The sequence below is a fragment of the Stegostoma tigrinum genome, chromosome 12, assembly GCF_030684315.1.
Source record: "Stegostoma tigrinum isolate sSteTig4 chromosome 12, sSteTig4.hap1, whole genome shotgun sequence".
NCBI classification, from domain to species: domain Eukaryota; kingdom Metazoa; phylum Chordata; class Chondrichthyes; order Orectolobiformes; family Stegostomatidae; genus Stegostoma; species Stegostoma tigrinum.
Genome location: NC_081365.1, coordinates 1,129,009 through 1,149,945, shown reverse-complemented (window position 1 = coordinate 1,149,945; position 20,937 = coordinate 1,129,009). Strand labels below are relative to the sequence as shown.

Genomic DNA, 20,937 nt, shown 5'->3' with positions numbered 1-20,937 from the left:
ACTTTAATTTAAATTCCACCATGGTGGGATAGGGAATAGAGCTGTGGGAAGAGGCAGGAATGTGGAGTTGAGGGTTATCAGATTGGCCATGATCTTATTGAATGGCAGAGCAGACTTGATGGGTTGAATAGGGATAATGGGAACTGCAGATGCTGGAGAATCCAAGACAACAAAGTGTGAAGCTGGATGAACTCTGCAGGCCAAGCAGCATTTCAGGAGCACAAAAGCTGACGTTTCGGGCCTAGACCCTTCATCAGAGATGGGTTGAATGGCCTCCTTCAGTTCCTTTGTTTTATAGTCTGCCTCAAAGCAGTATCCTGGGCCTCTGGATTAGTAATTCATTGACATTACTTATTATGCCACCATGTCCCAATGCAGAATGTTACAACCTGCAATTGTTTGCATATGACCTTGATCTCCCGACTCATAAGAATGAAGTGCTGTGGTTCTCTGAAACTACTGTAACATATATCAGTGAATATAAAACAGGTGCATAGAACATAGAACATTACAGCACAGTACAGGCCCTTCAGCCCTCGATGTTGTGCCGACCTGTCATACCGATCTCAAGCCCATCTAACCTACACTATTCCAGGTGCGTCCATATGCTTGTCCAATGACGACTTAAATGTACCTAAAGTTGGCAAATCTACTACCGTTGCAGGCAAAGCGTTCCATTCCCTCACTATTCTCTGAGTAAAGAAACTGCCTCTGACATCTGTCCTATATCTTTCACCCCTTAATTTACAGCTATGCCCCCTTGTGCTCGCCGTCACTATCCGAGGAGAAAGGCTCTCCCTATCCACCCTATCTAACCCTCTGATTATATGTTTCGATTAAGTCACCTCTCAACCTTCTCTCTAATGAAAACAGCCTCAAGTCCCTCAGCCTCCCCTCGTAAGACCTTCCCTCCATACCAGGCAAAATCATAGTAAATCTCCTCTGCACCCTTTCCAAAGCTTCCACATCCTTCTTATAATGCGTTGACCAGAACTGTACACAATACTCCAAGTGTGGCCGCACTAGAGTTTTGTACAGCTTCCCCATAACCTCTTGGTTCGGAACTCGATCCCTCTATTAATAAAAGCTAAAACACTGTGTGCCTTCTTAACAACCCTGTCAACCTGGGTGACAACTTTCAAGGATCTGTGTACATGGTCACCGAGATCTCTCTGCTCATCTACACTACTAAGAATCTTACCATTAGTCCTGTACTTTGCATTCCGGTTACTCCTACCAAAGTGCATCACCTCACACTTGTCGGCATAAAACTCCATTTGCCACCTCTCAGCCCAGCTCTGCAACCTACAGCATCCTTCGTCACTATCCACAACTCCACCAACCATAGTGTCGTCTGCAAATTTACTAACCCATCCTTCTACACCCTCATCCAGGTCATTTATAAAAATGACAAACAGCAGTGGACCCAACACCGACCCTTGCGGTACACCACTAGTAACTGGTCTCCAGGATGAACATTTCCCAACAACTACCACCCTCTGTCGTCTTTCAGCAAGCCAATTTCCGATCCAAACTGCTATATCTCCCACAATTCCATTCCTCCGCATTTTGTACAATAGCCTACTGTGGGGAACCTTATCGAACGCCTTGCTGAAATCCATATACACCACATCAACCGGTTTACTCTCATCTACCTGTTTGGTCACCTTCTCAAAGAACTCAATAAGGTTTGTGAGGCACGACCTTCCCTTCACAAAACCGTGCTGACTATCCCTAATCAATTTATTCTTTTCTAGATGATTATAAATCCTATCCGTATAACCTTTTCCAACACTTTACCAACAACTGAGGAAAGGCTCACTGGTCTATAATTACCAGGGTTGTCTCTACTCCCCTTCTTGAACAGGGGAACCATATTTGCTATCCTCCAGTCGTCTGGCACTATTCCTGTAGACAATGACGAGTTAAAGATCAATGCCAAAGGCTCGGCAATCTCCTCCCTAGCTTCCCAGAGGATCCGAGGATAGATCTCATCCGGCCCAGGGGACTTATCTATCTTCACCCTCTGAAGGATTTCTAATACCTCTTCCTTGTGAACCTCAATCCCACCTAGTCTAGTAGCCTGTATCTCAATATTCTCCTCGACAACATTGTCGTTTTCTAGAGTGAATACTGTTGAAAAATATTCATTTAGCGTTTCCCCTATCTCATCTGACTCCACACACAACTTACCACTACTATCCTTGATTGGGCCTGATCTTACTTTCAACATTCTTTTATTCCTTAAATACCTATAGAAAGCCTTAGGGTTTACTCTGATCCTATCTGCCAACAACTTCTCATGTCTCCTCCTGGCTGTTCTAAGCTCTCTCTTTAGGTCTTTCCTGGCTACCTCGTAGCCCTCAAGTGCCCTAACTGAGCCTTCACATCTCATCCTAACATAAGCCGCCTTCTTCCTCTTGACCAGAGATTCCACCTCCTTCGTAAACCATGGCTCCTGCACTCTACAGCTTCCTCCCTGCCTGACAGGTACATACTTATCTAGGACACACAGGAGCTTTTCCTTGAATAAGTTCCACATTTCTAATGTGCCCATCCCCTGCAGTTTTCTTCCCCATCCTATGCTCCGCAAATCTTGCCTAATCTCATCGTGATTGCCTTTCCCCTAGCTATAACTCTTGCCCAGTGGTATACACCTATCCCTTTCCATCACTAAAGTAAACAGAACAGAATTGTGATCGCTATCACCAAAGTGCTCACCTACTTCCAAATCTAACACCTGGTCAGGCTCATTACTCAGTACCAAATCAAACGTGTCTTTGCCCCTTGTTGGCCTATCTACATACTGTGTCAGGAAGCCTTCCTGCACACACTGGACAAAAACTGACCCATCTATAGTACTCGAACTATAGTGTTCCCAGTCAATATTTGGAAAGTTGAAGTCCCCTCTGACAACTACCCTGTCTCTCTCACTCCTACCGAGAATCATCTTTGCTATCCTTTCCTCTACATCTCTGGAACTATTCAGAGGCCTGTAGAAAACTCCCAACCGGGTGACCTCTCCTTTCCTGTTTCTTACCTCAGTTGACGAGTCCCCAAACATCCTTTCTGCAACTGTAGTACTGTCCTTGACCAACAATGCCACACCTCCGCCCCTTTTACCATCTTCTCTCTTCTTACTGAAACATCTAAATCCCGGAACCTGTAACAACCATTCCTGTCCCTGCTCTATCCATGTCTCTGAAATGGCCACAACATCGAAGTCCCAGGTACCAACCCATGCTGCAAGTTCACCCACTTTATTCCGGACACTCCTGGCATTGAAGTAGACACACTTCAAACCAACTTCTTGCTTGCCGGTGCCATCTTGCTTCCCTGAAACTTTATTTCGGACCACCCTACTTTCAACCTTTTCTATAGTCGAACTACAATTGTGGTGCCCATCCCCCTGTTGAATTAGTTTAAACCCACCTGAATAGCCTAAGCAAATTTTTCCCCCAGGATATCGGTACCCCTCTGGTTCAGGTGAAGACCATCTTGCTTGTAGAGGTCCCACCTACCCCAGAGAGAGCCCCAATTATCCAAGAATCCAAAACCCTCCCTCCTGCACCATCCCTGTAGCCACGTGTTCAACCCCTCTCTCTCCCTATTCCTCGCCTCACTAGCATGTGGCACAGGCACCCAACCAGAGACAACAACTGTTCGTCCTAGCTCTCAGCTTCCATCCTAGCTCCCTGAATTTCTGCCTTAAATTCCCATCTCTCTTCCTACCTATGTCATTGGTGCCAATGTGGACCACGACTTGGGGCTGCTCCCCCTCCCCCTTAAGGATCTCAAAAACACGATCAGAGACATCAAACACCCTGGCACCTGGGAGTCAACACACCAACCGTGAGTCTCCACAATGCACCTCCCTGAGGTGCACAATGGCAGGTAAAGTTCATTCGGCCCCTCAAGCCCCAGTCGCATCTACTGCCTCGTTAACCAAATAGCTGCACAATTTCCAGGAAGGAGCAAAGGCAGAACTTATCTTAAACTCCAAAGGTGATCAGACACGGTCCAGGGAATCTCACCAGCAGGGTGACCCAACTCTAATGACCCACAAGATCTGTTTGCAAATATTCTAGAATCTCTCAGCATGTTGTGCAGTAAATATAATCTCATTGCACATGGTAGCAGCTTGTCCCAGATATCAGGAGCTTATTTACTGAGGGGTCGGGGATAGAAATTTTAAGCAATCCCTTACATCTACACAAATGTAATTTATAGTGGTCTTCTCTGAGCCTCCCTAATCTATTGTGTATTGATGTGAATCTAATACTTATTGCAAATACCTCGTTAAAAACTCCTGGATTTCTTGAATTTTGTTGAATAGAATGTCCAGGTTTTCTCTCTGTAATGTGGTGACTGTGGCCAAAGGAACATGTGAATTGAAATAGGCTATTTCTCCCTTCGAGCTGCTTCACCACTGACAGACGAATCTATGCCTCAAATTGATTTCTCCACCTTTTACTCAAATTCTTTGATCACTTTATCACTCAAAAAATCTATTGATCTCAATCACGAAGATTTCAGCTGACCATCAATCATGTTCCAGATATCCACAATCCCCACCCAAACATACAAATCCAGCAAAGCAAACATAGAAAATGGGAACAGGAGTAGGCCATTCAGTCCTTGAGCCTGATCTGCGATTTTAATATGATAGTGGCTAATCTAATTGTCAACTCAGCTTACCCCTGCTAACTATACAGACTATTGCTTAACAAGAATCTATTCACCCTTATCATAAAAATAGCGAAGGATTCTGCTTCCACCAGTTTTTCAGGAAAAGAGTTCCAAGGAGTTACAATGTTCTGAGAGAAAATATGTGAACTCAGTTTTAAATGGATGTCTCCTGATTTTTAAACTGTGTGACTCCTACATCTACGTTCTCCCTTAAGAGGAAAAATCCCCTCAACCTCCATCTATCAAGACCTTTCAGGATTCTTTATTTGTTTATATTGTAATATTGCAAATTTGCTTCCTTCATTTAATCCTGAACTGCCTTGTTCTGGATTGCCCCACCTGATGAACTAGTTGCTTTATCTTATTAATCTCCCTTATTTAAATTTTAAGTGAACAGGATCTCTGAGAGATGGGGCCTAATATGAGATTGTCCACTTTGGTTGTAAAGAGAGAAATTGGAGTATTTTCTAATAACAAGAAACTGTTGAGCAGCAGAGAGGACTGTGAATCCAAGTCCCAAAATTGTTCAGTCACTTAAATAGACACAGAGTGTTAAGAAAGCTTCCTGGAATATTTGTTGTTTTCTTGAGGGAGTAAAACTATAGAAAGGAGTGGTTCCATGTATAAACCCTTGTTCAGACCATATTTGCAGTATTCTCCTCATTTTGAGCCCTAAATCATAGGAAGGATCATATTGAAGGGAGGAAAACACGGATTCACAAGGACAGTAGCCTCAAAGTTTGGAAAATAATCTTCTTGCACAGCAAATGGATCAGGTGTGGAACATACAGCCTGGAACTGTGAAGAAGGCAGGTCCAGTTGAAACATTCAAGACTTACATGGAATTATTTGCATGGATTAGAAGAATGAGGCGGGATCTCATAGAAACCTAAAAACGTTCTAACAGGACTATTCAGGGTAACCACAGGAAGGATGTTCCTAATTACTGGGGAGTTCACAACCAGGGGCCACAGTTGAAGGAAATTGAGTAGGCCGCTTAGGACTGAGACGAGGAGAAACTTCTTCATACAGAGTTGTAAGCCTGTGGAATTACCTGCCACAGAAAGCAATTGAGGCCTAAACATTGAATGAATGTTTTCAAGAACACGTTAAATATACCTCTTGGAGCTAAAGGGATCAAAACCTATAGAGAGAAACCAGGAACAAGGGCTGAGTGGGATGATCAGCCACAGTCACATTGAATGACAGTGCAGGCTCATAGGGCTAAATGGCCTACTCCTCTGTTTTCTATGTTCTGTTTTTAGGAAATAACATAAGGCAATGGGGAAAAGGCAAGAAATTAGACATAGCCACTCTTGGGCACAAGGCAGTTGGGTTCTACAGGGTCAGAATTAGAGCAGTGCTGAGCTTGTGGAGCAGGTCTGGGTGAAGTTAGAGAGATTAGGAAGGGAGAGAATGTCTAATGTGACATGAAAATGCAACTCTGCTGGACAGTCTGACACTTCTGGATTATTGGATGTATTAATTTTTCTTCCTTTATTTCTTTGTCCACAGAAACCATCCAAATGTTCAAATGGATGGGATGGATTTAAACAGAAGTACCAGTTTTACCGAAACAGTGGAAGCGATTCATTGGGCGTAAGCATGAATGTTATGGATTTGTATTTAATTTTGGCCAGCAGTTTACAGGCAGAACGGGGAACCGTACAAGTTCAGCTGAGGATGAGAGGGTGATGAGAGAGAAATGATGATAACAATTAAGGAAAGATGATGTGAAGGTGGTGGTATCACCTCCCCACTGAATTCATAATCCAGAGCCATGGACAGACACTTTGGGAATATGGGCCTGAATCCCACTGTGACAAATGGTTGAATTTGATTTCAATTAATAAATCAGGAGTTTAAAATTAAACTCTAATGGCAATCATGAAAACATCATTAGTTATTGTAAACACCCATTGGGTTCACTAATGTCCTTTTAGGGAAGAAAATCTACCATCTTTACCTGGTCTGGCCTACATGTGACTCCAGACCCACAGAAATGTGGCTATATCTTAACTGCCCTCTTTACATGGCTGAGCAGGCACTCTGTTGTATCAAGCTGCTACAGACACTGAAAGAATGGAACAAAACTAGACAGACCACTTGACAGCAACCTAGGCAGTGGACATGATGAACCCTATGAACGCTGCAGACTCCTGATAATCATCAGGGAGCTGGTGCCAACACTGGGAGAACTGTCTCACAGACTAGTCAAGTAACAGCCTGACACAGTCATATTCTCAGTGGGATAAGGTTGGAGACACTGGACACTGCAAACGCTATGGGCTCTGACAACGTCCTGGCAGTGGTGCTGACACTGAATGCGTCAAGGTTGACCACGCCCTAAATCAAGCCTTGCCAGTTACAGCTATGACAGTCCATCTACCTGACAGTGTGGAAAATTACTCCTGTTTATTCTATCTGTGCAAAGCAAGACAAATCCAATCCAGCCAATTACTACTGCCCTATCAGTCTACGCTTGATCATCAGCCAACTAATGGAAGTCACCTCTGACAGTGCGATAATCTAATTCATGGTCAACAATCTGCCCGTTTGGTGTTCAGTTTGAGAGCCACAAACTGAGGGCCACTTGGCTCCTGACCTCCTTGCAACCTTGATCCAAAGGAGCTGAACACCAGAGGCGAGGATTATGTAACCATCCTTAACAGCAAGGCAGCATTTGACGGAGTGTGGCATCAAAGAGGCAGAATGAAACTGGTGCCACTGTGAAGGAGAGGTAAACTTTTCAGTGGTTAGAACCTTGCCTGGCTCTTAGGAAGATGAACCATCATATTCCAGCACCCCTCAATTCCAAAGAGCAGTCATTCTGGACTCAAAACTTTAATCCTGTTTCTTCTCAGATGCTGCCAGACCTGTTGAGGTTTTTCAGAAATTTCTGTTTTTGTTTAAGATGGCTGTGGTTGTTGGAATATCAGTCATTTCAACTCCGGAACACGTCTGCGGTGTAGACCCAAACAACTTCAGCTGTTTCATTCATAACTTTCCCTCCATCATTACATCAGAAATGGGGCTGTTCACTGATGATGGTACAGTGTTCAGCACAATTTGCAAATCAAAGAACAGAAACCTACAGCATAGGAACAGGCCCTTCGGCCCTCCAAGCCTGGGCCGATTGAGATCCTCTGTCTAAACCTGTCATCTATTTTCTAAGGGTCTGTATTGCTCACTGTGATCTTCCATATCTTAATTGGGCCTACATTTCCCTGTGCCATAATCTGTTTTTGTACATAGTTACATAGGGTGCGAACATTGTTTGCATTTGCACGTCATTGCCCATCCCTACTTGTGTACAGTGTACAAGTACACTGACAGTGCTGATACAGAGGGTGTACCCCTCATCATCTCTTCATAAAATATTTGTTATGATGTTGTTTTCAATTTTTGTATTTTCTTATTGCATCTTTTATTATTATTTGCTTTTTATAACTATCCCATTTCATACTTGCTTTGAATTTAGAATCATGGAACTGCTCCAGTGCAGGGAGGGGCCATTCAGCCCATTGCACATGTCCTGGCTTTCTGACAGAACAAGTTGCCTTGTCCCCCTGCCTCTATTCCTTTAAGATAATGATCCACCTTCCTCTGGACGTTCTTGTGTGAGCATGTGTCCAACACAGATTTAGTGCATTTCAGAGCCTAACCAGATGCAGTGAAAACGATTTTCCTTGTGCTACCATTGCTTTAATTGCTATTTACCTGAAATCCATGCCTGTCATCCTTAATCTTTCCTAAGGCTATGTGTCCATAGCTGTACACAATACTGTTGTTGAGATTGAACCAGTATTTTATACAAGTTTGGAGATAGTAAGAACTTCAGATGCTGGAGTCAGAGACAATACAGCGTGGGCAAGAAGAACATAGCAGACCAGGCAGCATCAGAGGAGCAAGAAAGTTGAAGTTTTGGGTTGGGACCCTCCAGAAAGAAGGGCCCCAACCCCCGAAACAACTTTTCTATTTTTCTAATGCTGCCTGGCCTGCTCTGTTTTTCCAGCTCCATGCTGTATTGTCTCTGTTTTGTAGAAGTTTGTCAGAACTTAAGTGAAAGCACAACTGCAAATGCTGGAGAACTGAAATATTCAGTCGTAGTGTTAGAACAGAGAATGCTGGAGAAACTCAGTCATCTGGCAGCATCTGTAGAGAGAGAAATAGTTCTGATGCTTACTACTTTAACTGTAACTTATTTTTCAAAAATGTTAAATATCAAAGCCAAATTTAGACTTAGTTGAGTTCATGAGTTTGCAGGAATGTGCAATAAAAGATCAGTAATAAACTGAGCCAAACTAAAGTTTCAAGGAAATCTTTTGTATAAGTCATTGGTTGCTGTCATTCTGGTACTATACAGATCATGCTGGGACTACTTTTTTATTTATACATTTTGTGGGATGTGGGCGTCACTGGCTGGCCAGCATTTATTGCCTGGCCCTAGTTACCCTTGAGAAGGTGGTGGTGAGCTGCCTTCTTGAACTGATGCTATCCTCCTGCTGTGGGTTGACCCACAATGCCCTGAGGGAGGGAATTCCAAGATTTGGACCCAGCAACCCTGAAGGAACGGTGATATATTTCTGAGTCAGGATGGTAAGTGGCTTGGAGGAGAACTTGAAGGTGGTGGTGTTCGGATATATCTGCTATCTTTGTCCTTCTAGATGGAAGTGGTGGTGGGTTTGGACAGTGCTGTCTGAGGATCTTTGGTGAATGTCTGCAGTGCATCTTGTAGATGGTACACACTGCTGCTAGTGACCATAAGTGGTGGAGTGTGTGGATGTTTGTGAATGTCATGCCGATCAAACGGGCTGCTTTGCCCTGAATGGTGTCAAGCTTCTTGTATTGTTGGAGCTGCAGTCATCCAGGCAAGTGGGGAGTATTCCATCACGCTCCTGACTTGTGTCTTGCAGATGGTGGACAGGCTTTGGGGAGTAGGAGGTGTTACTCGCTGCAGCATTCCTAACCTCTGACCTGTTCTTGTAGCCACAGTGTATATGTGGTGAGCCTAGTTGAGTTCCTGATCAATGGTAACCCCCAGGATGTTGTTAGTCATGGATCAGTGATGGTAACATCATTGAATGTCATGGGGTGGTGATCAGATTGTCTCTTTTTGTTGATGGTCATAGCCTGGCATTTGTGTGGCATGAATGTCACTTGCCACTTGTCAGCCCAACCCTAAATATTGTCCAGATCTTGTTGCATGTGAACACAGACTGCTTCAGTGTCTGAGGAGTCACGAATGACACAGAACATTAAGCAATCATCAGCAAACATCCCCACTTCTGACCTTATGATGGAGGGAAGGTCATTGATGAAGCAGCTGAAGAAGGCTGGATCTAGGGCACTACCCTAAAGAACTCCTGCAGAGATGTCCTGGAGCTGAGATGATTGACGTCCCACAACCTCAACCGTCTCCCTATGTGTTAGGTATGAATCCAAGCACCAGAGAGTTTGTCCCCTGGTGCCCATTGATTCCCGTTTTGCTGGGGCTCCTTGATACCACACTCGGTTGAATGCAGCCTTGATATCAAGGGCTGTCACTCTCCCCTCACCCTCTGGAATGCAGCTCTTTTGTCCATGTTTGAACCAAGGCTGTGATGAGGTCAGGAGCTGAGTGGCCCTGGCAGAACCCAACATGAGTGTCACTGAGCAGGCGCTGCTTGATAGCACTGTTACTGACACCTTCCATCTCACCTTACTGATGATTGAGAGTAGACTGATGGGGTGGTAATTGGCTGGGTTGGATTTGTCCTGCTTTTTGTGTGTAGGATATATTTGAGCAATTTTCCACATTGTCAGGTAGATAACAGCGTTGTAACTGTACTGGAACAGATTGGCTAGGGGAGCAGCAAGTTCTGGAGCACAAGTTTTCAGTACTATTGCTGGAATGTTGTCAGGGCCATAGCCTTTGCAGTATCCAGTGTCTCCAATCTTGTTTTGATATCACGTGGAGTGAATCGAATTGGCAGAAGACTGGTGAGGCTGGCTTGCAGAATCTACTCGGTACTTCTGGCTGAAGATTGCTGCAAATCATTCAGACTCGCCTTTTTGCACTGATGTGCTGGGCTCTTCCATCATTGAGGATGGGGTTATTTATGGACTCGCCCCCTCCAGTGAGTTGTTTAATTGTCCACTTAAATACAATAAAATTAGTCAGCAAATTTATTGCCTGTCCCTAATTGACTTTGTCTTGAGCAGCTGCAGCCCTTGTGGTGTTAGTACACCTCACAATGCTGTTAGGGTGGATGTTCTGTGATTTTTGATCCAGTGATATTGGTGGAACTGCATTATATTTCCAAATCAGAATGGTGATTGAGCCTGATATCTGATTCATTCATGTGATCATTGTTCACAGGATATTCCCTTAAAAGCAGATTGTTATCTAATTCTTGGTGCATTACATATCACTGAATCTCATATTCTTCGTTGATTCTGAAACATGTTGCTCCGGAGAATTCTCAAATATATTCCAGAACTTCATTAGCTTTACTACTTGTAGTTTTTCTTTCTTTCTGTTGTTCTGTGGAGCATTTGTTCTCTCATTTTAACTATGTGGTCATGGCTTTGTGCTTTTAAAATCTCTCTACATCCCAGCCCTCTCTCCACAGTCCTTAACTATATTGCAATAGTCAGGCATTCTGAGAGATAGCAAGATCTGCTGATGCTGGAGTCAGTCAACTCAGTGTGGAGCTGGAGGAACACAGCAGGTCAGGCAACATCAGAGGAGCAGGAAAGTCAGTGTTTCAGGTTGGGACTCTCCATCAGGACTGGGGGGGGGAATGGAGCTGGGAAATAAATAGAGAGAGGAGGGATGGTGATAGGTGGATGCAAATAGGAGATATTGGGGTCTGGTCAGTGGGAAGGGTGGGGTGGATAGGTGGGGATGAAGATGGACAGGTTGTCAGGTCAAGGAGGTGGCAGTAAGAGGGAGGGTTGGATATGGGGTGGGGATGGGGGTGTGGGGAGATTTTAAAACTGGTGAATTCTATGTTTAGGCCATTGGGCTGTAGGCTCCCAAGTTGGAATATGAGGTGTTGATCCTCTAGTTTGCATGTGGTGTCATGATGACATTGGAAAAGGCCCAAGATGGACATGTCCCCCAGGGAGTGGGAGGGAGAGTTACAATGGTTGGCGACTGAAAGGTGGTGGTGTTTACTGCATACGGAGCGCAAATGCTCTACAAATCGGATCCTGAGTCTGAGCTTGGTCTCCCCGATGTAGAGGAGGCCACATTGGGAGCAATAGATGCAGACGACCAGGTCGGAGGATGTGCAGGTGATCCCCTGTCTGATATGAAGGGTTTGCTTTGGGCCTGGGATGGAGGTGAAGCGGAGGTATAGGGGCAGGTGTAGGCCCTCCTACGGTTGCAGGGAAAAGTGCCAGGTGTGGTGCTGGTGGTGGTGGGGCATGCGGAGCAGAGAAGGGATTCACAGAGTGAGTGGTCCTTACGAAAGGCAAATAGGGGTGGGCAGGGAAATATCTCTTTGGTGTTGGGGTCAGATTGTAGGTGGAAAAAGTGATGGAGGATGATGTGCTGGATGCAGATAGGGTGGTATATGAGGACCAGGGGGAATTCTCTTTATTTTTGTTGGTGGGGGGAGGTTTGAGGACAGAAGTGCGGGAAATGCAAGAGATGAAGTTGAGAACGTTTTTGATCACTGGAGGGGAATTACAGTCCTTGATATAGGAGGACATCTGGGATGTCCGGGAGTGGAAGCCTCCATCTTGGAGCAGTTGCAGTGGTGGTGAAGGAGTTGGAAGTAAGGGATCGCATTCTTGCAGGAAGGTGGGTGAAAGGAGGTGTAGTCTAGGTAGCTTTGGGAGTCGGTGGGTTTAAAATAGATGGTGCTGAGGTGGTTACCAGAGATGGAGAGGAGGTCCAGGAAGGAAAGAGAGGTATTGGAGATGGTCTAGGTGAATTTCAGGTTGCGGTGAAAAGTGTTAGTAAAATTAATGAACTGTTTGAGCTGCTCATAGGAGCAGGAGGCAGCACCAGTAACAGCCATCAGTGTCGCGGAGGAAGAGGTGAAGGATGATGCTGGTGTAACAGCAGAAGAGGGACTATTCCATGAAGAGGCATGCATAGCTCTGAACATTTATTCATCCCATGATTTGCTGTTCCTTACTTTGACATGACCATTTCTACTGGCCGTTCACATCTCTTTGTTTCTGATTTGGTAATTACATCTTTCATAATTACCCTGTCTTTTCCAAAGTTCCTGTAACATGAAATATTTATTGCTAAATCCCATGTAGTTTCTAACCTGCTGTTTGTAATGTCTATCTGGAATGCACTGCCTGGGAATGTATTGGAGGCTGGGAAGCTTAACAACCTCTTCAAGTATTTAGTTGAATACTTGCATAATCCTTAAATGTTACGATATTTGGACAAGTGCAAGAAACTTGACATAGCACATTTTTAGTGGTAATCATGTTGATGCGGACTCGCCAAAGGCCCTTTTCTGCACTGTATGAATCAGTGAATCTGTTACGCCATATCCTTCAGCTGATTTTGTTTTTTTTCTGTTCCGTTCAATTGCATACAGGACTCATCTTACCATTGTACAGTTGAAAATTACCTATCAGTATTGTGAACTGGCTACTGAGGGAATGTGAACAGCACTGACCCAAATTGACCCCTTGTGTATCGATAGTTTCTTCACTGTTGCTGGGTGAAAACCCTGGAATTCCCTCCCAAACAGCATAATGGGTCAACCTATAGTACATGGACTACAGCAGTTCATGAAGGTGGCTCACCACCACCTTTTCAAGGGAAATTAGGGATGTACAATAAATGCTGACCCAGCCAGCCCACATCCCTGAACTAATTAAATAAACACTAGTTGAAATCCTACTATGGTAGCCAGTGTAATTTGAATCAAATTAATAACAATTAAAATTTTTTAAAAAATGCTTGGCTCAGTAACGATGACCATGTAACCATTCTTGATTTGTTGTTAAAACCCATCTGGCTCAGTAGTAACCTTTTGGGAAGGACATCTGCCATCTTCACTCAGTCTCGCTCCAGATCCAACCGTGTGTTTGATTTTAACTATCCTCTGAAATGGCCCGAGCAAGACACTTAATTCATGGCCTTTTAGGGTTGGGTAACAAATGCTGACCTAGCTATCAAGACCATGACTGAATTTGAAAAAAATGCTGAGATTAAAAATAAAAACATGAAAAATACTGAGCAGAGCTAAAGTTGAAAGAAATGTGGTAAGTTATTGTTTCTGACAGTGAATCCCAGGGAATTTGCTTGCTATTTCCAACAGCTTCGGTGAATTTAAATTGCATTTAATTTGTTTTAGTCTTGGTTTTATTTAATTTGATACTTACAATATGTTCCTTGTGACTTAATATTTTTAAAAAATTAAACAGGATCCAGAACAGGAATGTTTTTTGAAGGACAGTGATCAACAGATTTCAACCAAGTCCAACGGTTTACTAACAAGCCATGTTGTTGTTGTCAGCAATGAGAGAGGACACACACCAGCAGCAATCAACTTCTTTGCAGCCCTGAGAATCCCAGTGAGTAATTAGGAGGGGCTCACTGTTTGGACTGTTTTGATTTTCATCTCTGCCTTGGCTGTGTCATACTGGCTGGTTGTTTGAGATATCCAGCTCAACATGAATTATAATTCCTTTTTTGCAAAGACACTCAAAGTTCAGGCTCCTATCCAGATGTAAACTCTTCCAAGCCCTCAGGAAAGGACACAAAGTTAATGTCACAAATGTTTTGAATCAGGCCATCCTACTTTCAACATTTAGTGTACATAGAACACAGAACAGTACAGCACAGTACAGGCCCTTTTGTCCACAATGTTGTGCTGAACTATTGTCCTACTAAGAGCAAATTATCCTGCACACTTGCTATCATCCAAGTGCCTATCCAAGAGTTGCTTAAAAGTCTCTAAAGTATCTAACTCTACTACCACTGCCAGCAGCAGATTCCACACACTCACCACTCTGTGTGAAGAACATACATACCTCTGACACCTCCCCTATACCTTCCTCCAGTCACCTTAAAATTATGCTCCCTCATTATAGTCATTTCTGCCCTGGGAAAAAGTCTCTGACTATCCACTCTATCTATGCCTCTCACCATCTTGTAAACCTCTATCAGGTCATCTCTCATCCTTCTTCACTCCAATGGAAACAGCCCCAGCTCCTTCAACCTTTCCACATAAGAGCTGCCCTCCAGCCCAGGCAGCATCCTGGTAAATATCCTCTCTAAAGCTTCCACATCTTTCCTAAAATGAGGTGACCAGAACTGAATACAATATTCCAAGTGTGGTCTCATCAGGATTTTATAGAGCTGCAGTATAACCTCGCGGCTCTTAAACTCAATTCCCATGCCAATGAAAGCCAACACGCCATATGCCTTCTTTACAACCCTATCAACTTGGGTAGCAATTTTGAGGGATCTGTGGACGTGGACCACAAGACCCCTCAGTTCTTCCACACTGCTGAGAATCTTGCCATTAACCCTGTATTCTGAATTCAAATTCGACCTCCCAAAATGAATCACTTCACACTTTTCTGGGTTGAATTCGGTCTGCCACTTCTTTGCCCAGCTCTGCATCCTGTCAATATCTCTTTGCAACCTACAACAGCCCTCCACGCTGTCCACTACCCTTCTAACCTTCATGCCATCAGCAGACTTATTAACCCACCCTTCTACTTCCTCATCCAAGTCATTTATAAAGGTCACATAGAGCAGGGGTCCCAGAACAGATCCCTGTTGGGCACCATTGATCACCAAGCTCCAGGCTGAATACTTTACTTTCCATCTGCTACAACCCTCTGCCTTCCAATGGACAGCCAGTTTTGTATCCAGACAGCCAAGTTCCCTGAATCCAATGCCTCCTTGCTAACATCCATATACACCACATCCACTGCTCTGCCTTCATCAATGTATTTGGTCACATATTCAAAGAATTCAATAAGGCTTGTGAGGCACGACCTGCCCCTCTCAAAACCATGCTGGCTATTTCTAATCAAACTGTGCTTTTCCAAATAATCATAAATATAAACTCTCAGAATCCTGTCCCATAATTTGCTCACCACAGAAGTAAGTCTGATCTGTCTGTAATTTCCAGGATTATCTCTATTCCCTTTCTTGAACAAGGGAATGACATTTGAAACCCTCCAATCATCTGGTACAACTCCAGTGGACAGTGAGGACACAAGGATCTTCTTATCTATCCTGGCCTAGACCCTTCATCAGAGAGCTGTCTGATGAAGGGTCTAAACCCGAAACGTCAGCTTTTGTGCTCCTGAGATGCTGCTTGGCCTGCTGTGTTCATCCAGCTTCACACTTTAACTTGGATTCTCCAGCATCTGCAGTTCCCATTATCACTTCTTATCTCTCCTCATGTTCTTCAAAATTTCTAGCACATCCCTCCTAACAACAACCTGTTTGAGCATATCTGCTGGTTTCGTGTTGTCTTCACAAATATCAAGGTCCCTCTCACTGGTGAATACTGAAGCAAAGTATTCATTAAGGGCCTGCCTACCTCCCCTGACTCCACACACAAGTTCCTTCCACTACCCCTGATTGACCCTACCCTCACTGGCCATCCTCTTGTTCGTCACAAGCATGGAACGTCGTGGGGTTTTCCTTGATCCTACTCGCCAAGGTTTTCTCATGCCCCCTTCTAACTCTCAGTCCCTTCTTCGGTTCTTTCCTGGCAACCTTGTAGACCTCTGGAGCCCTATTCCATCTTTACTTCCTCAACCTTAAGTAAGCTTCCTTCTTCGTTTTGACTAGGTGTTCCACATGTCATGTCATCCAAGATCCCTTCACTTTACCATCCTTTCCTTGCCTCAGTGGGACAAACCTATCCAGTACCTGAAGCAACTGCTCCCTGAAACAACCTGCACATTTCTGTCATGCATCTCCCTGGGAACATCAGTTCTTGCCTAATAGCATTGTAATTCCCCCTCACCTAATTAAATACTTTCCCATACCATCTGCTCCTATCCCCCTCCATGACTATCGCAAAGGTCAGGGAGTTGTGATCACTATCACCGAAATGTGCTCCCACTGAGAGATCTGACATCTGGCCAGTACAATAAAGGAGTTAGTGATGCTGTCTGTCTATTTGGACATTCCCCTGTATCAAGGGAATTTTACAAAATTACAACCAATGCATCAACTTATCCAGTAGCCGCTTTTAAGACCCCAAGATATAGTTGATCAGGAGGCAGGCACGTTGGCTCACAGTGCCAACAGTTACTCAGTCCCACTTCTCCAGTGATTTCTTCCCTCCCTTCCATTTCCTGATTTATTACTGCTTCTGGGATGTGACTTGTATCCTCTATGAAGACTGATGTGAAATATTTGTACAATTCAACTACCATTTGCTAATTTTTCCAATACTAATTCTTCTCATTCACTCCCTACAGGACCAACAACCAGTTTGCTAATTCTTTTATTTTAGGAGAATCTCCTATCTGTTTTGATATTTCTGGTTAGCTTTTACACAAACACCAGTTAGTCCCTCCCTATTAAATTTTTAGTCATTCTTTCCTTTCACTAATTATTCTGTCCAATTTTATGGCCTGTCATCTGTCTTTGCACAACTATATAACTTTTCTTTTAGTTTAATGCTACCTCAAACCTTTTTGAGTTGACCAATAATGTGGGTTCAGGCCTCAATGTTTCTTTCCCTTTACATAGATAAGCTGCAGAGCTGGGCTGAGAGGTGGCAAATGGAGTTTAATGCAGACAAGTGTGAGGTGATGCACTTTGGTAGGAGTAACGAGAAGGCAAAGTACAGGGCTAATGGTAAGATTCTTAGCAGTGTAGATGAGCAGAGAGATCTCGGTATCCATTTACACAGATCCTTGAAAGTTGCCACCCAAGTTGACAGGGCTGTTAAGAAGGCGTATACAGTGTTTTAGCTTTTATTAATAGAGGGGTCGAGTTCCGGAACCAAGAGGTTATGGTGAAGCTGTACAAAACTCTGGTGCGGCTGCACTTGGAGTATTGTGTACAGTTCTGGTCACCGCATTATAAGAAGGATGTGGAAGCTTTGGAAAGGGTGCAGAGGAGATTTACTAGGATGTTGCCTGGTATGGAGGGAAGGTCTTACGAGGAAAGGCTGAGGGACTTGAGGCTGTTTTCATTAGAGAGAAGAAGGTTGAGAGGTGACTTAATTGAAACATATAAAATAATCAGAGGGTTAGATAGGGTGAATAGGGAGAGCCTTTTTCCTAGGATGGTGACGGCGAGCACGAGGGGGCATAGCTTTAAATTGAGGGGTGAAAGATATAGGACAGATGTCAGAGGTAGTTTCTTTACTCAGAGTAGTAAGGGAATGGAATGCTTTGCCTGCAACGGTAGTAGATTTGCCAACTTTAGGTACAGTTAAGTCGTCATTGGATAAGCATATGGACGTACATGGAATGGTGTAGGTTAGATGGGCTTGAGATCGGTATGACAGGTCGGCACAACATCGAGGGCCGAAGGGCCTGTACTGTGCTGTAATGTTCTATGTTAATGTATCCATTCAATATCTGTCACTGCCTCTGTTGAATTCTCCTTTTAACCTAAGTTACATCTTCACTTTTGCGAGCTCTGCTTCCATGTCCTCCAAAGTGCTGCTTTTTCAAATTTTCCAAAATAAGTTCAAGTTCCCTTTCTCTCTCAAATTTACTGTAAATTCCGTTTTGTCGTGGTCACTGCCACATACGCGCACCTTCACTGTGAGATCATTCATTAATATTATCTCATTACACAATATCGAGTCTCAATGGTTCTCTCTATTCCAGAACAGGCCATTCTAACACCCTATGCTGAAAACGTGCTGAATTCCTCAGCTCGACTCCCTGTATCAGCCTGACTTTTCCCATCTTTGATTTCTTACATCATCCCAAGTTTGATTCCTCACTCCCCCTCGTTTAGTTTAAATCTTCTGTACTTCCCTAGTTATATGGAAATTTGCTGGAACACTGGTCCCAGCACATTTCAGGTGCAGACAGTCCCAATGAGAAAATGGAGGCTGTACCCAGTTCCAGTTCTAAAGCCTCAGAAACTGGATCACACTTCTCCCACACCTGTTTTTGAGCTATGTAGTTATTTCACAAGTCTTTTGTGACCATGTCAATTAACCAGTGGCTTTGGCAGGAATCCAGCCATCATTACCCTTGAGATTCTGCCCTTCAGTTTAGTGCCTACCTCCTCCAACTGTCTCAGCAGATCCTCTTTACTTGCCCTGCTGATGTTATTGGCAACTTCAAGGGCCATAACAGCTGGATCAAACTGTTCAGGGCTGCAAGTTCCAGTCCAGCTTTGAACAGATATCATGAGCTCTGTTACAGATCAGGTAACACAGCTGTTTGGAGTCACAAAGTAGTGTCTGTCCTTCATTGTGTGTTCTTTTTTACTCTCCACACTTGAAAGGTGTACTGAGCCAAGTTGATCTGGTCACTCTGCTTCTTCTTCTGAAAGACTTTGCTTTCACCCACACAGCTGGGCACTTCAAACTTGTTGGATAATTGCAACATCTGAGGCGCCAGCATTGTAATATCTTCTGACCCCTGACCTACCTCACCCAGGCTCTCACCCCCCTGTCATTTGCGCTACCATTTCTTCAAGGCTGTGATTGCCTTCTGAATCCAAGTGTTGATGTATCTGTTCCCATCCTTGATGTGGTGTATTATCTTCAACTCTACGTCCAATTCATATGCTGAGTTATTTGCAACGAGTGTCTTTGCCCAAGATCACATCCAGGTTTAGATGTTTCCACAGTACCGCAGCTAGCTCACCTTTCCCTCCGTTGTCTGCGTGCTGATTTATCTCTGATTGTAAAATTCTCACAATACAAACAAACTCTCATTATCACACCAGGTGGCTCAGTCAGCTGCTCTCTGACCCAAGTTTCATATCTCCAGAAAGATTGACAAGTTAATTTTTAAACTTCCTCGTGCAGATCAAAACCCGCTTGCCTCTACAATCAAAAATAAATGATACTATTTCTAAATCGGATCATAAATGATTGCAAGCATTATAAAGGCTTTTTTATGCTGGGAGGCTGCGGTTGTAAGTTGCTTGTCGTTTTTTTTACAGGGGGTGGTGGAATTTGCCTTGTGTTTGCTCTTTGCCAAGCTGGTCAGTTATACGTTCCTTTTCTGGCTGCCAATGTATCTTGCTAACAAAGGTAAGCATTAGCATTCTAAACCAGTGCTGTGGTTGCATTGACTGAGATTAGTATTGGAATTGTTAGAGATGTACACTGCAGCTCTGTTTCAAAGCATCCCTGAAAGGTATCATCCCCTCTGATACGATACGACAGCAGCAGCATCTTAGTTTTTATAAGGGTGTAATAGTGTACCATATATATCCCAAAGAACTTATCCATTATGTCAGTATGAGTGAAAACTGAAAGAGCTGCAGATGCTGTAAATCAAAAACAAAAACCAAAATTACTGGAAAAGCTCTGCAGGTCTGCCAGCATCTGTGGAGACAAATTAGAGTTAACATTTCTGGTTGAGTGATCCTCCTCAGAACTCTGTTCTGTTCAGTTTTGAGGAAGTGTCATTGGACTTGGAACTATAAATGCAAAAGCCCTGGGGAAAATTGATGCGCAGAGATATCTGGATGTTCAGGTTCATTGTTCCCTGAAGGTGGCAACGCAGGTTAATAGAGCGGTCAAGAAGGCATACGGCATGCTTTCATTCATCGGACGGGGTATTGAGTACAAGAGTTGGCAGGTCATGTTACAGTTGTATAGGACTTTGGTTCGGCCGCATTTGGAATACTGTGTGCAGTTCTGGTCACCACATTACCAAAAGGATGTGGATGCTTTGGAGAGGGTGCAGAGGAGGTTCACCAGGATGTTGCCTGGTATGGAGGGTGCTAGCTATGAAGAGAGGTTGAGTAGATTAGGATTATTTACATTAGAAATACGGAGATTGAGGGGGGACCTGATTGAGGTCTACAAAATCATGAGGGGTATAGACGGGGTGGATAGCTAAAAGCTTTTTTCCCCCCAGAGTGGGGCACTCAATTACTAGGGGTCATGAGTTCAAGGTGGGAGGGAAAAACTTTAAGGGAGATATGCGCGGAAAGTTCTTTACGCAGTGGGTGCCGGTAGAGGTGGGCACAATAGCGCCACTTAAGATGTATCTAGACAGACACGTGAACGGGCAGGGGACAGAGGGATACAGATCCTTGGAAAATAGGCGACAGGTTTAGATCGAGAATCTGGATCGGCACAAGCTTGGAGGGCCATT

At 43.9% G+C, this 20,937-nt stretch overlaps 1 protein-coding gene across 3 annotated transcripts in view; it reads left to right on the top strand.

Moving 5' to 3' along the window:
• Nucleotides 1-20,937, top strand: part of slc37a1 (solute carrier family 37 member 1) — a 113,218-nt gene that overhangs the window by 46,407 nt on the left and 45,874 nt on the right. For all 3 annotated transcript variants that reach the window (XR_009446533.1, XM_059650070.1, XM_059650069.1), the window contains exons 10-12: nucleotides 6,205-6,288; nucleotides 14,077-14,226; nucleotides 19,772-19,862. Coding sequence is in view for 2 of the 3 variants with exons in the window: in XM_059650070.1 (XP_059506053.1) it covers nucleotides 6,205-6,288; nucleotides 14,077-14,226; nucleotides 19,772-19,862 (325 nt within the window). In the remaining variant the exon portion in view is untranslated. The remainder of the gene's footprint in view (nucleotides 1-6,204; nucleotides 6,289-14,076; nucleotides 14,227-19,771; nucleotides 19,863-20,937) is intronic.